The 17,242-nt window shown below is 41.9% G+C and overlaps 1 protein-coding gene across 3 annotated transcripts in view; it reads right to left on the minus strand.

Annotated features, from left to right (window-relative positions):
• LOC127177493 (E3 ubiquitin-protein ligase RNF14) overlaps positions 1–17,242 on the minus strand; it is a 65,598-nt gene that overhangs the window by 7,826 nt on the left and 40,530 nt on the right. Inside the window, exons 6-8 of one of the 3 annotated variants that reach the window (XM_051129792.1) lie at positions 5,694–5,866; positions 1,387–1,526; positions 264–1,196 (exon numbers count right to left, since the gene is read on the minus strand). The exons of 1 other annotated variant lie outside the window; for it this stretch is intronic. In XM_051129792.1, coding sequence (XP_050985749.1) covers positions 1,124–1,196; positions 1,387–1,526; positions 5,694–5,866 — 386 coding nt within the window. In that variant the 3' untranslated portion in view covers positions 264–1,123. Of the gene's footprint in view, positions 1–162; positions 218–263; positions 1,197–1,386; positions 1,527–5,693; positions 5,867–17,242 lie in introns of those variants that run through there. One more of the 3 variants, XR_007829232.1, reaches the window with a different exon arrangement.

Here is a 17,242-nt window from a genome sequence, read left to right on the forward strand (position 1 = left end):
AGTTTTGTCATACTTTTTATCATCAGATATTAGTTTTAGCTCGTCAACGTCTCATCTTCTTCACAGAAAAAAATGTTCGTTAACAAATATTTTTCGTCGTTGTCTTCGTTGACGAAATTAACACAGTCATCGATAAATTTTAGGACACAATAATTAACTTACCGAGTTCATATAGCAAGAACTGCCGTCATCCATCAGCCGTCATCCTCCATCCGACCTAGTAGACATCAAATCAGAGGAAGGGTGACTGAATGAATGGACTATTCTGTAGTATAACATTTATGGCTGTGAGTGTTCTTAAGCAGTGTCCCCAAGTGGGAGGAAGTAATAGTCAACTTCTATTTTCAGGAATGCTGTCCCTTTAAGACGGAAGGCATGCATACACTGTATAGTGTTATTTGCTTTAAAGCTTGTGAATATTGCAGATGACCAAAGACTTCAATTTTAGGGAATGAAGCAACAGCAGATCCTGTCTGTCCTTCAGTAACAATTTGATTCATAAAAATGACCAACATCATTTCTTCACCATAATGCAGTTTTGATTTAACACATCTCCATCCTTCAGTGAAACATCAGACCTAGTAGACATTAAATTAGAGGATATTTATGAATGTGAGTGTTCTTAACCAGTGTCCCCAGGTAGGAGGAAGTAATAGTCAACTTCTATTTGTTTTGTTTACAAAGAATATTTCATCTTTATTGTAGATTACTGGGGTAATTAAGAACTCACATCATAAGATTAAACAGCAACAAAAATGACATTCATTAAATTACAATATTGTGTGGACACAGAGGCTTTGAAAGCTTTCTTTTTGCATTAAATGGTTCATAATTGGTGATTGTTTATGTCTACTGAAAAGTCTTACCAACATTTTACATACAGCACAATAGGGCACAGAAATATTTTGGATAGGCAACAGGCCTCTAGCTAATAAATAAAGTAAAAATGTGAAAGCTACTTTCTGGTTCTATGGAAGATGTACATGAATTGACAAAGTACAACAGATTAAGTGATTTCAAAGATTTGAGCTTTTCATTCTACTTTCTTTTTCCATTCCCTTACATAATCCTGAGATAGAAGATATTTACATCTTTTTAACCACATTTTTGAATCTACTGTAAATCAGGGGTTTCCAAAGACAACAACAGCAGACCTCCCTTCTGCAAGTGTATATGACGGCATTAGGTTCAGGTTCCTTTGTAAAAACAAAACAAAAACAAAACATGAAAACACGCAGACCAATACAATTTCAGTTGGATAAAATGACTGAAGATGACTGGTAGATATATGTGCTTCTCTACAGTATGACAGGAAGAATTATGAACAGGAGACTGGGTGTACAGTAAAAAATAATTAAATTAAATAAAACCATGGACCCGCATTACATTAAGAACTGGTCATAGCATGGAGAGCTAGAGTCTTTGAAGTGGTTGTAGGGGTCCATTCTGCTTAGAACTGCCAGGCAGAGCCAGCAGAAAAACTGCTTGCAGGAGGAGCAGGTCATCTTGTTGCAGCCATGTACCTTCTAAAAAAAGAAAAATGTAAAGATGGAGCACAAAATGCAGTTTTGAAAAGTTCTACATAACAAGAAATATAATTTACTGGACTTTTTCAGAGATTACCTTTAATGTAGTTTAATATAGTTGTTTGTGAATGTAAAAGGCCTGGCCTGCAGTGTTTCAAAATCAGTACGTGAGTTATTATGAGCACTTAGTCCACAGGAGTTACTGTCTTCCAAATTAATTTATTGTTACCTGCACGCTCTATTAAGGAGTGTCACATAAAACATAACCCTAGTCCTGTGCACGTTTTTGCATTGGAAAAACATCAGACAGGGGCAGTGGTATGGGGGGGGGGATGCAAGGTTATGAAACGCAAGTTGCACTTATTTTAATTTGAGTGCCGCACTTTTAGAATACTATTTAACACGTGAGACACAAGTATGAAACGCATTTGTCAAGTGCTGGAAAAGCAGTGCAGTGGAATGTAGAAACCTGTAAAGAACTCTCGCTGGATGTTTTATACTTCATGTTTACATGATGGTGACGGACTGAAAGCTGCAATACAAAAGCATTTACTGTTTGCTGTGAAAAGTTAAAGGCTGGGACACACCAAGCCGACTTCAAAGAACTAGCAGCGATGAAATTCAGTCACTCAGTGTGAGACAGAGCCGCTTTGCTGCACAAACTACCATGTGTTGTGTGCTTTCAAGTGTGGTTTCGGTAACTTACATTGACAGAGAACTTTCAGTTTTATGGATCTTTACTATTCAAATATTTTTATTGATTTTTATTATTACTACTTAACTTACATATTTCACACCAAAACACAACTACAAACATGTACACACCCTTTGAGAAAGGAGAAAAAAAGGGGGGTCAATTATGATAAATTATGAAATAGTGGCCCATGACAATTCAATATAAGATAAAAAGGGCTGCCAGACCCTATAAAACTTTCCAGAGGAGCCTCGATTAGTATACTTGAGATGCTCAAGATAAGACATCACTACTACCCAGTATTTGTGAGATGGTGGCCTTGCCTTCTTCCAACTGAGAAGAATCAGGCATCTAGCCAATAGTGAGGAAAAGGCAAATATTTCTAGTTGATTAGCGGATAAATGAATTTCTTCTGGTACTATGCCGAAAATGGATGTCAAGGGATTAGGGTCCAATATCTTTGTTACATATAGATGAAAATGTTCTGAAGATGTCGATCCAAAAACCTTTTAATCTTGGGCATCCCCAGAACATATGACTTAAGTCTACTGGTTCCAAACCACATCTGGGGCAAGATGAGTCTGACCCTGGATACATTTTAGCCAGCTTGCTCCTAGACAGATGGAGCCTATGAAGCACCTTAAATTGTAAAAGTCCATGTCTGATACATACAGAAGAAGAGTGTACCCTACTGTAATTCTTTTGTGGACTGCCAAGCTGTATCTGATATCTCTATTCCCAGTTCCTCCTTCCACTGCCTCCTTATATGATCTAGAGATGGGGAGGTGGTTTTTTGAATAATCTCATATAGAATGGACATTATACCCCTTTGAAAAGGGTCCATATTTAACAACTCATCTACCCAGGCCCCTTCTGGTTGATTCAAAGAAGGAGAGAAATGTTTTTTAATGAAGCTACGGACCTGTAAGTATCTAAAAAAATATACTGAGGGATCTCAAAGTCTGTTCTTAACTGTTGGAATAAAATAAATGTACCATCTTTGAAAAGGTCCGTAACACAGCTAATTCCGTTTCTGGTTCCTCCATTGCTTCCACTCTGGGATGCTCAATGGCACTGCGTAACTCTGTCTGGAGCTGGTCAATTTAGCTGCAGAGTTCATTTGATTGAGCAATGACCTTTTCTTCAATTTTTAAAGTCAAGTTCTCTTTCACTGAATGAATTGCTTGAAAAACCATGCTGTTGTCACTTCCTGAAACTGTTTCTTTCTTTGAAGCCACATGCAGTTCGGAGCTAGTGTTAGCATGATGGCTAATAGCAGATTCTACCTTTCTGCGATTGCTCAAACTTTGTTTAGACAACAGGACACTGACTGTTAAGCACTTAATATCCAATAAAGGCAGCTGTATTGCAATAATGCATATAAATAAGAACGATATAAACAAAATTTTAAGTTCCTCGTGAGGAGCTCAGAAACACTTCATCTTCACAGGGTGCCGCTCCAACCAGAAGCCTGGACGCCGACATCTTTCATATTACTTTGGTCACTATGGTTACCTGTAAGGAATACGGACTTGATTCCCGCTGCACATTCATACAGACAGTATTCGAGATGTTTCTGTTAGCTGCTGTGTGAATGGGACATTGCGAGACTCACACCTGTAAGTAAATGTGGTTGTAAGACCCAAAAACTGACAGTATGAATGTAGCCTGTAAGTCACCAAAACCACACATGAAAGCACGCAAAACACACGGTAGATGCGCGTTTGTGCAGCAGAGCAGCTCTCTCTCACACTGAATGATATGAAGGAACACATCAAGAAGTGTCTTTCTGCATTGCAAATGAGATTTCTTTCATGCATACAAAATATTTTTAATGTGGGACAGTGTTACTGACTGAGAAAGACGTTTTACAGCATTTTTGTGCATGCATTCTCTTCATGTGCTTAGAAGCACTAGCACACTGTTAGTGTTCATAGAAGCTCTAAAATAATCATTCTGTGCATTGAAGCTCTAACATAAAGTGATGTGCTTAAAACATCTAACACAATGGTTCTCACAGTGATTTGGAGTGGTATTATTGAATGAATGAAATGCATTTGTCTGTGGCTCACTCCATCTTGAACAGCACTCACGGAAAGCGCCGTGAGTGCAAACGCTGTTTAGGCTCTTACATTAGGTCATAACAGATCAAAGGACTACTCCACAACAAAAATATTTGTCTACAATTTGTTACTGTTGACATTGTCAATAATGTTGACTAATCGTTTCAGCTCTATCGCTTTATCATTTTGAATCAGTTGTCTAATGCAAAGTAAATTAGTTGCATAAAATAGTTTCTCAGACATACAAAGAAAGATTTGAAAGAAAAATAAAACAAGTCAAAAACATCTTTCTAGATTTGATGCAGAGGCCAGAAACATTTTTCAGACAGAATACAAGAACACGAGCTGAGTTAACAACCTCTAAATCTAACTCTGGAAGTTTGACAAATTCAATTGCTCAGAATGGATTACTGTGGACTGTATGCTAATAAGAGGCTTGTGATAAGTGGAAAAAAAACGGTCAGAGATTGCCTGAATGAGGTGGTCTCAGCTCGACTGAAACAAACTCTGGAACAGTTCGGTTGTAGTGAGAAAGCAATCTAATCCAATGGACCAACGAACCAGGCTATATAAATATAATTGAGGCTATATAAATCCAAATGAACTGAACAAGATTGACTCGAGCAAGACCTCAATAAATGCATGTGTCACCTGATCCACAGATGCACTGATTCCTTTTTGCATGAGCAATTTATGATATACTAATGCAGAACATTTTTATTTGCAAACATGTCTGTATTTGTACAAATCGCTGCACAATCATTTAATCCTGAATTCCACAGACTCAAATTGAAAGGCATTTGTTTGTGGATTGTAAGATACATGCATAAAATTGATCCAGTACATGGATAATTGTGCGTGCATCTATTAATCGTTTTGAGTCTAATATCATCCCATATTTTCCTGCCTGTTTCCCTTAACAGACATAGCTGGCTGTTTTTGTAAATTCTGTGTTTGTAACATAAACTTTGTATGTATTTGACAGTTTAAGCAGTAAGACATGAAAGAGAACTTAGTTTAATACTCATATGCCGGTTCTGTAAAAGTAGGCAGGGAATTAAAGGGACATGCACACAGCGTTTTTCTGCTTTTACTCAAAACTGGCGTTTTCAAAATTAATTTTTAATTATTTTTATTTATTTTATTTTTTTTAATTAATTATTTTGAGCTAAAACTTCACATACACATTCTGGGGACACCTGAGACTTATATAACATATTGTAAAAAGGGACATAATAGGTCTCCTTTCAGGTTAAACTTTTTGAAAAGACTTTTTAAAATATTTTAATTGGGTCTTTCTAAAAAAAGTATTATTCCTTTATTTACAAGCTTTTTCTAACATTTTACCCAAAGATCGTAAGCAATAAAAATAAGAAGTCTGTTTGCAGTCTTGTTTTAGTAGATGCTGACCTGTATGTTAGCACCACAGGAAGGGCACCTTTTACAGTTTTCCTTCAGCCAATCTTCGCTTAATAACTCCTCCGTTGCTCTTTGGATCAGCAGCTTTTCATTTTCTTCCCGTTGTATTTCGAGTAGTTCATTCTCCTCTTTTTCTGCAGCATCTTTCAACATGCGAAGCTCATCTGTTAAAGGAATGCATACCTTTTGTACTGTTCAGATTTTAACTGCGCGCACACACACACACAAACACACACATACATACAGTTGGTGGTGAGATATTATATATATATATATATATATATATATATATATATATATATATACACCGAGCCCTAACGTTGTTTTTAAATATGGCGCTGTAGTACTATAGGTTTATGATTAAAAATGAAAATGTGAACAAAAAAAAAAAAAAAAATTAAATGTGTTATTATAACTAAAATATGAAAATAAAAACAGTAATAATAGATTATGACAGAATTTTTACGACCCTGTCCGTCAAAATGACAGACAATGTTACAGTCTAGCGCAACCTCTGATATATATACACCTTTTTTATGTTTTGATACCATATGAAAGCTGGGTTCCCTCTGAGCCCTTTCCAAAACGTTTTTTTTTTTTTTTTTAATAATTTTATGGCTGATAGTGATGGTTTTCAAGAATGAAATTTTGAGAAAAATGGGTTTAAAGTGAGACAGGTTTCACTTTCACTTCAAGGGTTTAATGAGAACTGTCAGGAGTGCTATACTGCATCATTACACATACAGACTAACGTTACACTGAAGAGGACAGTTTTTTTACTGTTTATCATGGGCATATTCTCTGAACTTTTGATTACCCCTTGTGTGTTTAGATGGCATGAAATAATGTACCTTGTAGTCAGAGGTTGCGTTAGACTTTAACATTGTCCGTCAATTTGACGGACAGGGCCGTAAAATTCTGTCACAATCTATTATTACCTGTCATTTTAATTTTTTATATTTTAATTATAATAGCACATTTAATTTCCTTTTTTTTGCTTCACATGTTTATTTTTTATTACACTGACCAAAATTACAAACTCAACACTTTTGTTTTCGCCCCCATTTTTCATGAGCTGAACTCAAAGATCTAATACTTTTTCTATGTACACAAAAGGTCCTTAAACCAGTCAGTATCTGGTGTGACAACCATTTGCCTCACGATCTCGTCATGGTATCTCATTTACATTCGTTGATCAGGTTGTTGATTGTGGCCTGTGGAATGTTGGTCCCAATGGCTGTGCGAATATTGGCACTGGAACCATATACGCCATCCAAACATGGGGTGACATGTCCGAGTATGCCCATGCAAGAACTGGGATGTTTTCATTTCAGGAGTTGTGTACAGATCTGCAACATGGGGCTGTGCATTATCATGCTGCATCATAGGGTAATGGTCTGTCTGAATGGCAAACTGGCCTGATCTCGTCAGTGAAAACCGGAATAACCCCACCGCCACCATGGGCCACCGATCCAAGAGACATCACAATCTGCTCACTCCAAAGTTCTGCCATCTGGCCTGTACAGTGAAAACTTCATCCGTAAATTCCAGACGCTATTAAATGTGAACATTTGCTCACTCAAGTTGGTTACGACGACAAACTGCAGTCAGGTCAAGACCCCGATGAGGATGATGAGCAGAAATTCTTTGGTTATTCAAACCAATTGTTGCAGCAGCTGTCCGGGTGGCTGGTCTCAGATCATCTTGGAGATGAAGATGCTGGATGTGGAGGTCCTGGGCTGGTGTAGTTACACGTGGTCTGTGGTTGTGAGGCCGGTTGGATGTACTGCCAAATTCTCTGAAACACCTTTGGAGACGGCTTATGGTAGATAAATGATCGTGAGAAGTGCTCACTAACACAGATTTAGACAGATTTATGAACAATATTTAAATAGGCCTTTTGTGTACACAGAAAAAGTCTTAGATCTTTGAGTTCAGCTCATGAAAAATGGGGGCAAAAACAAAAGTGTTGCGTTTATAATTTTGGTCAGTGTATGAACCTACAGGATGATATAGGCTTATGCATTTATTTCGAAGAGAACAGATGAACAGATGAGACCAGGGTTCCCACTCTTTCATTAACACCAGATTCAAAGACTTTTTAAAGCACCATTTATTTTATATCGAGCCCCTATCAAATTCACATGCCAGCATATGTAGCGTCATGAAAGACCTCTTACAGTACTTAACATTTCACTTACACTTAACATTTACATTAAAAATTTCAGAGTAACAAGGTTTTGAATGTGTAAGTTTCATAAACTTTTTGAGCAAACAACTCAAACTGTTTTTTGCTGTAATTCTTGTAAAAGATTTACATTTGAAAGAATTTCTCAATTTTTAAATTAATAAAAAATGATTAAACAGTTGTCACGAATCTGGCCGGTGACCTTCGGTCTGCTTACCACCAGATTTCGCCCTCTCATTATATTCACATTACACAAACTGTTGAACCACACCCCGGACTACGTTCCCCATCTTCCATTGCTCTGATCACATGCATCCAATCAGACACTGTATATAAGCCTTGGACTTCCCCTTCGCCATTTGTCAAGTATTGTATTGTGTTAGCATTCGTACGAAGCCTTGTTAGTTACCCGTGTTCTTGTCTAGTTCCCTGAGTTTTGAATCTACGCCTTATTATCTCGTTTTGTCCTGCCCGCTTCACCCATCTGTCACTACGTAACAGAATACTCGACCACACAAGGATCCAGCAGCTTTTCCCCCGGACACTGGCAAGGTATGGACACTGCAAGACTGTTATTAGCCCTCAAGCAGGGCACGCGATTGCTTGAGGGCTATATTCAAGAGTACTTGGCTACTGCACATTATTCTTATCTGCTGGACTGTGTGCTTATAGACTTTTTCTGCGAGGGCGTTAAAGCCGCTGAAATCACGGCTCATTCACGAGGGTCCACGTTCATCACTCGCTGCATTTATGGACTTTGCTGTGTGTGGGCTCGCCATTCACTGTGGGTGTCGCAGAGGAGGAACATGACAGCGCATTGATGGCGGCCGCAAAGTTTTTTCTACCGCAAACCCCGGGACATTCAAGTTTGCCGATCGTCACTCCAGTGTGCAAAACTGCTTGTGAAATGGTGGCCGCGCCGGAGCACGCTCACTTAATGGCGGTGACAGTGGAGCCCATTCACAAAATGGTGCCCACAACAATGCTCTGTCATGTCACAGCTGCCACTCCTGTGTCATGTCAAGTCAGAGCTGTTGTTCCTGAATCGAGTAAAGTCAAAGCTGTTGTTCCTGTGTCAAGCCAAGTTACAGCTGTTGTTCCTGAGTCAAGCCAAGTTACAGCTGTTGTTCCTGAGTCAAGCAAAATCAGAGCTGTTGTTTCTGAGTCAAGTCAAGTTACAGCTGTTGTTCCTGAGTAAAGTCAAGTTACAGCTGTCGTTCCTAAGTCAAGTAAGGTCAAAGCTGTTGTTCCTGAGTCAAACAAAGTCAAAGCTGTTGTTCCTGAGTCAAGTAAAGTCAAAGCTGTTGCTCCTGAGTCAAGTCCAGTTACATCTGTTGTTCCTGAGTCAAGCAAAATCAAAGCTATTGTTCCTGAGTCAAGCAAGGTCAAAGCTGATGTTCCTGAGCCAAGTAAAGTCACAGCTGGTCATCCAGAGTTAAGTCACGTCATGTCTGATCTCCCAGAGCCTTGTCACGTCTTGTCTGACCTCCCGGAGGCTTGTCACGTCTCGTCTGTCCTCCCAGAGCCTCGCCATGTCTCGTCTGACACTCCAAGGTCTCGACCTACCATGATGGCCAGTGTGTTGGACCCACCACTAATGTCAGTGCAGGCTGCAGGCATCCCAGTGACATCAGCACCCACAAGCCCAATCATTATAGAGATCCTGCCACCCACTGCTGCTCTTCCCCTAATGGCGGTTGCCATTTTGTGTGTGTGGGCTGCACACTCTGCTCCGGAGGTCTCGTCTGTCCATGAGTTTGCTCCAGAGACCTCATCTGTCCATGAGTCTGTGCCAGTGCCCCCGGAGGTGGCAGCTCTGGCTGCAGAACCTCCTAAAGGGGTGGCGTTTCCCTATGCACTCTCAGCCTGTCCTGTCACGGCTATGGAGGCCGTCAACGAACTCTCTGCCTGGCCTGTCACGGCTATTGAGGCCGTCATGATTTATATAAGCAGCACGACACAGCAGTTTATATGTAATATTTATCCAGAAATGGATAAATATTAATTCTGCTGTTAAAAAAAAAAAAAGAAAGAAATAGTGTAGAAGAGTGGTTATTATCTGCAAACAATGGGAAACGTCTCGGTTACAACTGTAACCCTTGTTCCCTGAAGGAGGGAACGGAGACATTACGTCAATACTGACGTATTTGGGGTCTCCCTTGGGAGCCTATCACCTCCGATCTTTAGAAGAAAAGGCCAATGAGAATTGGCGAGTGGAATTTGCATGCCATGCCACACCCCCGTACATACGGGTATACAAGATGGTGGCGTGCATCCACTCAGGTTTTTGCTGAGGAGCCGAAACACCGGCATCTCCAGCGCAGTCCAGGGTTGGGGCAAGAGGGACGTAATGTCTCTGTTCCCTCGTTCAGGGAACAAGGGTTACAGTTGTAACCGAGACGTTCCCCTTCAGTCGTTCTCTATGACGTTACATCAATACTGATGTATTTGAGGTCCCTATGGAAAACGCCACAAGCCTGAACCGTGTTACGTCATTGAGGACAAATGCCAACGGGCAAGCATGTCAGAACAAATGTACTCAATGCGTAACCACCCCAACGCCCTGGGAGCCAGCAGAGGGGGCCCCACAGGGATGCCAAGATTGAAGCACCCATTGGGGGGCGGAGACAGTGACAAAATACATGTCCTGGAAGGTTGAAATATAAAATCCTTTGTCAGGTTAGAGAAACACGATGGAACATCGTGGAGGAAATTAAAAATTTAAGCCACATCTGGAAGGGGGGAAGGAAACCCACTACCAGCACAGTAACGAACTACTCCGCTTAGTTTGAACCGGCGGGCACGGGGAACCACAGGGGAAGGCGCACTGATCCGAATGGAATGGCGCAGCAAGCCGACACCGAGCCGTCCTCCCAAATACCTGAGCATCTGTGTTGACAATCACATGCCTCCGGACCTGCCCAAGGGGCACCCCCGCCCGTAGGAATGCCAGGTCTGACCATGGGCTGAAAAGGAGGCAACACCGACCCGAAATGTGCCACGGTGCCATGCCCATCTCGGGATCCAGCCATGGAGCCAGTGCTGAAGCGGTCTCATATGAAGCAAGCAGAGCGGCGTGACCGCGGCTGCAGCTGCCATATGGCCCAGGAGCCTCTGAAAAATCTTTAGAGGGACCGCCGTGCTGTGTTTGAATAAATTCAGACAGCTGAGCACTGACTGCGCGCGCTCTTCCGTGAGGCGTGCCATCATGCTGACCGAATCCAGCTCCATCCCGAGAAAAGAGGTGCTTTGCACAGGGGAGAGCTTGCTCTTCTCCCAGTTGACCTGAAGCCCCAAAAGACTGAGGTGCTGAAGCACCAGATCCCTGTGCTCGCACAACAGATCTCGTGAGTGAGCTGTTATCAGCCAGTCGTCGAGATAGTTGAGAATGCGGATGCCTTGCTCCCACTGTGGGGCGAGGGCACCCTCCACGAGTTTGGTAAATACGCGGGGAGACAGGGCTAGTCCGAAGGGGACGACTTTGTACTGATATGCCCGACCCTCGAAGGCAAACCGAAGAAACGGTCTGTATCGAGGCAAAATCGAGACATGAAAGTATGCGTCCTTCAGGTCGATGGCTGCGAACCAATCCTGGTGCCGAATGCATGAAATAATGCGTTTCGGGGTTAACATCTTGAACGGCATCTTGCATAGAGACTGATTTAAAACACGGAGATCCAGGATAGGTCGTAACCCACCGTTCTTCTTCGGTACGATGAAATAAGGACTGTAGAATCCCAATTTCATCTCGGCTGGAGGGACAGGCTCGATTGCGTCCTTCGCTAAAAAAAACGCAATCTCCGCACGCAGGACAGAGGCATCTGTGTCCGAATGGACAGATGTGAACAAGATGCCCCTGAACCTGGGTGGACGCCTCGCGAACTGAATCGCATAGCCGAGTCGGACCGTCCGGATCAACCAACGTGACGGGTTGGGCAGCGATAGCCACGCCTCCAACCTGCGTGCTAGTGGGATCAATGGAGGGAGAGATGCACCGACGGTGGGGCAGCCATGGTAAAGGAAGATGACTCAACATGGGAGGCGTCGCATCCCACCGAAGAGTCGGGCTGCAAGGAGCAGCATACATCTTCCATCCCAGACTTCCTTGTTTTTTTAAGTTTAAAACCCGAGTCCGAGTCTGAGGAAGCAGAGCGTCACTCAGAACTTGAATCCGGGGAGAATGACCCAGAGATAGAGAAATTTGCTCTTTTTGTGAATGGGTGGGTACTGCTGACCCGGAGGTCAGCGGCGGCAGCAAGGATACCAGCCCCAGGGGCAGGGGCACAGATGTTGAAGTCTCCCGCAGAGCAATCTCTCCCACGGCCAGCTCGACGCCCTCGCTGAGGAGCCGTAGACTCCTTAGGTGGCGGAGGCGGAGCAGGTGTAGAAGCCACAGGGGGGTGCCCTCGGCGATGGGCAGACGAAGACTTAGCCACAGGCGGCTTGGTGGACTCACGCTGGGGCAAGATGTGCTTAATCGCCTCCGTCTGCTTCTGTACTGCCGAGAACTGCTGGGTAAAGTCCTCGACAGTGTCGCTGAAGAGGCCGGCCTGGGAGATGGGCGCGTCGAGAAAGCGAACTTTGTCGGCGTCGGCCATCTGCGCCAGGTTCAGCCAGAGATGGCGCTCCTGGACTACCATAGTAGCCATCACCTGACCAAGGGACCGCGCCGTGACCTTAGTCGCTCGGAGAGCGAAGTCGGTCACCGTGCGCAGCTCCTGCATAACCCCTTTGTCAGGCCTACCCTCGTGCAGCTGTTTTAACGCCTGGGCCTGGTGGACCTGCAGGACGGCCATGGCGAGGCAGCCTGGCCCGCCGCACTATAAGCCTTCGCAGCGAGAGCCGACGAAAGCTTACAGGCTTTGGACGGGAGACGTGGACGATTCTTCCAGGTGGCGGCATTTTGCAGGCACAAGTGCACTGCAACTGCACACTCCACCTGGGGAACATCCGCGTACCCCCTAGCTGCCCCGTCCTTGAGGGTAGTGAGGAGGGAAGAACCCGGACGTGTACAGGCGCTGTAAGGCACTTACCACGTCCTAGTGAGCTCTTCATGGACCTCCGGGAAGAAAGGAACAGGGGCCGGACGCGGGTGATTTGAGTCGTGTCGGGATCCCAAGAACCAAACATCCCGCCGCGAGGGCTCGGGGGAAGGCGGCTTGCGCACAACCAACCCGATGCTCTTGGCCGCCCGGAGGAGCATGGCCGCCAGTTCAGCGTCGGCCTCCGACTGAGCAGCCGCCGCAGAGGGGATTCCTCCGCCTCATCTGGCGTAAGCCCCTCCTCTGATACGGCGATAGACATCCGATCTTCCTCTGGAGCGCCGAAGGGGATGCAGGGCTCGCCGCGGGACAAACCGGTGCTTTCCTTCGGCAACTTGACGGGGTGGCGTGACGAGTCGGACTTCCGAGGGGGCTGGCCCGTTGGAGCGTTCCGAACTATAACCGTCAGGTTACCCTTCTTTGATCAGGAACAGTGAGGCTCCGAAGCAGAAATCTGAGTGAGTGGATGCACGCTGCCATCTTATATACCCGTATGTATGGGGGTGTGGCGTGGCATGCAAATTCCACTCGCCAATTCTCATTGGCCTTTTCTTCTAAAGATCGGAGGTGATAGGCTCCCAAGGGAGACCCCAAATACGTCAGTATTGACGTAACGTCTTAGAGAACGACTGAAGGGGAACAATATATTTGCACAGTGTGCGCATGCAAAAAAAAAATCTATTCCAATTTGAAGCTTGTGACAAACGCGCACATTAACCCGATCACTTTATTTAACGTTCATGTAAACACTACATTCAGATTCATTAATCAGAATTAATTCAGTCAGATTGAACCAAAAATTCAAACTTAAAATAAATACCGTTCTGGCACTTTTTAATGTGGCGTGATATATTGTTGTAGCTTCTGTGTACTCGCCTGTGCGTAATCAAATGCATAGCAAAAGAAGTTGTGTTTCGTTTTTGTTCTGGATCCAGTGCTCTGCTGCTACACTGGAGCGCACAGGGGTGGGAATTACAGTTACAATTTACAATAGATCATCATCAATGTAATCTGTCAAAGTGACGGACGGCCTTCAGATTTTTAAATCACTGATGAAAAATTCCATCAACGACGGACAATTTTTGGTTAACGTGACATCTGCTTGTAGTTTACATTTAGAAAAGCGAGCGCACTGTGCATATAACAGACTGTCAACGGACTTCTCCTCCTAAGTAACTTCTTCTGGGGAACAATTCCACTCATTCTCTAGTATAGGAGAGGAAGAATTGTATAAACATGTTAAATAATCTATCTAACCAACAACATTTATGCTAGACCCTATTCCATCTAAACTACTAAAAGAGGTGCTTCCAGATGTCATAGGTCCTCTTCTGAATATTATTAATTCGTCATTGTCATTAGGATATGTCCCCAAAAACCTCAAACTGGCTGCTATTAAGCCTCTCATTAAAAAAAAAAAAACACAACTTGACCCCAGCAATTAATTAATTACAGACTCGAATCTTCCTTTTTCTGTCAAAGATACTAGAAAAGGTAGTATCCTCACGTTCCTTCCTACAGAAAAGTGGTCTATGTGAGAATTTCCAGTCAGGTTTTAGACTGTATCATAGTACTGAGACTGCTATTATTAGAGTTACAAATCATGGTTGTATCTCTCTGTTAGTGCTGCTGGATTTTAGTGCTGCGTTTGACACTGTTGACCACAACGTTATTTTGAACAGACTTGAAAATGATGTTGGCATTAGTGGTAGTGCATTGGCATGGTTCAAATCGTATGTATCCAGCAATTCATGGCAGTGAATGAAGAGGCATCATATTGATCACAAGTGCAGTATGGAGTACCCCAAAGCTCAGTACTAGGGCCATTACCTTTTACACTTTACATGTTACCCTTGGGAGATATCATCAGGAAACATGGTGTTAGCTTTTTTAAACGGATTGTGTAGTTGTTTGTTAAGGGTGTCTGATCTTCTTTGCATGTTCACCTTGCAAAGACTGGTTCGGTACTTCTGCAGCAATGTAGGGTGATTTTTAAATGATTTTTGAAATTGAGGGAGAAAATATGATTGGAGTTTTTCAACATACCCTAACTGTCTTGAACTAGAATGCACAAAGTTTAGGCAGAACGAGACAAGATGAGCGTTTGTGGTTTAAAAGTCTTTAAATAGTATTTTTAATGAAAATAACAGATCGTTTCGCTAGATAATACCCTTCTTCCTTGGCTGGGATCGTTAACAATCGCATTTGGGATCGTTTGAAGCAGCATTTTAAACTGCATTTTAGAAGTTCAAACTCTGGGCACCGTAGCAGTCCATTATATGGAGAAAAATCCGGAAATGTTTTCCTCAAAAAAACATAATTCCTTTACGACTGAAGAAAGAAAGACATGAACATCTTGGATGACAAGGGGTGAGTACATTATATGTGAATCTTTGTTTTGGAAGTGGACTTTTCCTTTAAAAGCACTATATATAAAGGTGACTTGACTTGACTATTAAGGGTATGTAAACTTTTGATTGGAGTCAATTTTAGAATTTCAGTTACTATTTTGTATTGTGGAGTGTATATAAACATCTGTTATGTGAAATAGCTTATTCAGGACAGTACTAAGTAAAAAAAAATATATATGCAATTTTCATGATCCCTCTTATTTTGTTAACATTATTAACATTTTACATATGCTGCAAGGCGTATGTAAACTTATGAGCACAACTGTATATATATCTTTATGCACAGCATAAATGAGTACACCCCCTCTGATTAAATATGAAAAAAATATTTTCTTAATGATCTCTAAAATTTAAATGTATTAAACATATTCTTAATAAAAACAGAGAAATATATGCCATTGATATCTGTAAAATAAGTAACTTTTGTTTAAATGAGCAATTGCAGAAATGAGTACACCCTCGATTTATTTCAACAAAGTGTAAAATTCTAGTACTTAATATGTCCTCCATAACTGTAAGTACACTGCTCTAAGACATCTTGCCACTGAGTGTGTAAGTTCATGACAAACTTGCACATCTGTCCTGTTTAACTCCTGGAGGATGACCTCCTTAATTCCCTGGTCTTTATTGGGAAGTGTTGCTCAGCTCGTCTCTACATAATCCACCACAGGTGCTCAAGAGTGTTAAGACTGGGTGAAATACATGTCTACTGAAGGATTTTTACCTTGGAAGAATGAATATCTTCATTTCCATGTTGAAAAAATGCCCAATAATGCAGAGAATGAGAAGAGGGTAGTATCTTCAGTGTCAGTTTTTTGTATTACATCACACAGTGGTGTGTGAATTCATGACAGCACTGATAAAACTCCCTCAACCTTTATCACCCATACACCCTTATATAAACGTTTACTACCACTGAACATCACTGTAGGAACCAGGCACTTCTCACTGTACTCCTCCTCTAGCAACACCATAACATTTTGGATGCTGTAAGATCCAAAATTATTGACTTGGTCTCATGAGACCAGAGTATGGATTCCTAGAAGTCTATATTTTGTAAATATGCTAAATGAGTTTATTGTGCTTTGGCTACAGTAGGTAGTTCTGTGTGGATAAATAACCACGTATGTCACTTCTGCAGGCTGCATATTACTCTGAGATAAAGTGTCACTCTTTTCATAGCTTTTGCTGGCTCTGAGACACTTTCTTGGTGTTTCTCCTGCTCTTTTTCTAGCAAAAACTCACTCATCACTAAATGAAAGCTTCAAGTGAAGACCTAATCACTTCAGGAGCCTTTTCACAAGTACACAAGTACAAGTACAAGTACAAGTACAAGTACAAGTACACAGAACACGCTACAGGCTAACACCAATCAGCAAACCTGAAGAGAGAGAGCGCAACTTATATACTAAACAGGGAAACCACATGACAAAACAAACCAATGAGAGCAGACACAAGTAACCAAGGAACCAATCAGAATATAGCACACAGACAAGGGTGACACATGACCATATAACATGAGAGGCAACATAGTCGTAACAGAAAGAAAGAATAGAACTTTTTATTAATACTTTAATTGTAACATTGTAACTACAGTTTTAAAATTTGGGGTCAGTAAATTTTTATTCATTCTTTTTGAAAAAAAAAAAAAATTGAATACTTTAATTCAGAAAGTGACAGTAAAGACTGTTAGAAAAATTTTCTATCGTAAATAAATGCTGATCTTTTTAACTTTTTATTAATCAAAGTATTGTGAATAGATATTAAACTATATATAAAAATAGAAATTATTTTAAAACGGAATATTATTTCACAATATTGCAGTATTAGTCTGCATTTTTGACCAATTAAATACAACCTTGATGAGCCTAAAAGCCTTGCTTAAAAAACATTAAAAGC

This window comes from Labeo rohita, chromosome 15, assembly GCF_022985175.1.
Source record: "Labeo rohita strain BAU-BD-2019 chromosome 15, IGBB_LRoh.1.0, whole genome shotgun sequence".
Taxonomy (NCBI): domain Eukaryota; kingdom Metazoa; phylum Chordata; class Actinopteri; order Cypriniformes; family Cyprinidae; genus Labeo; species Labeo rohita.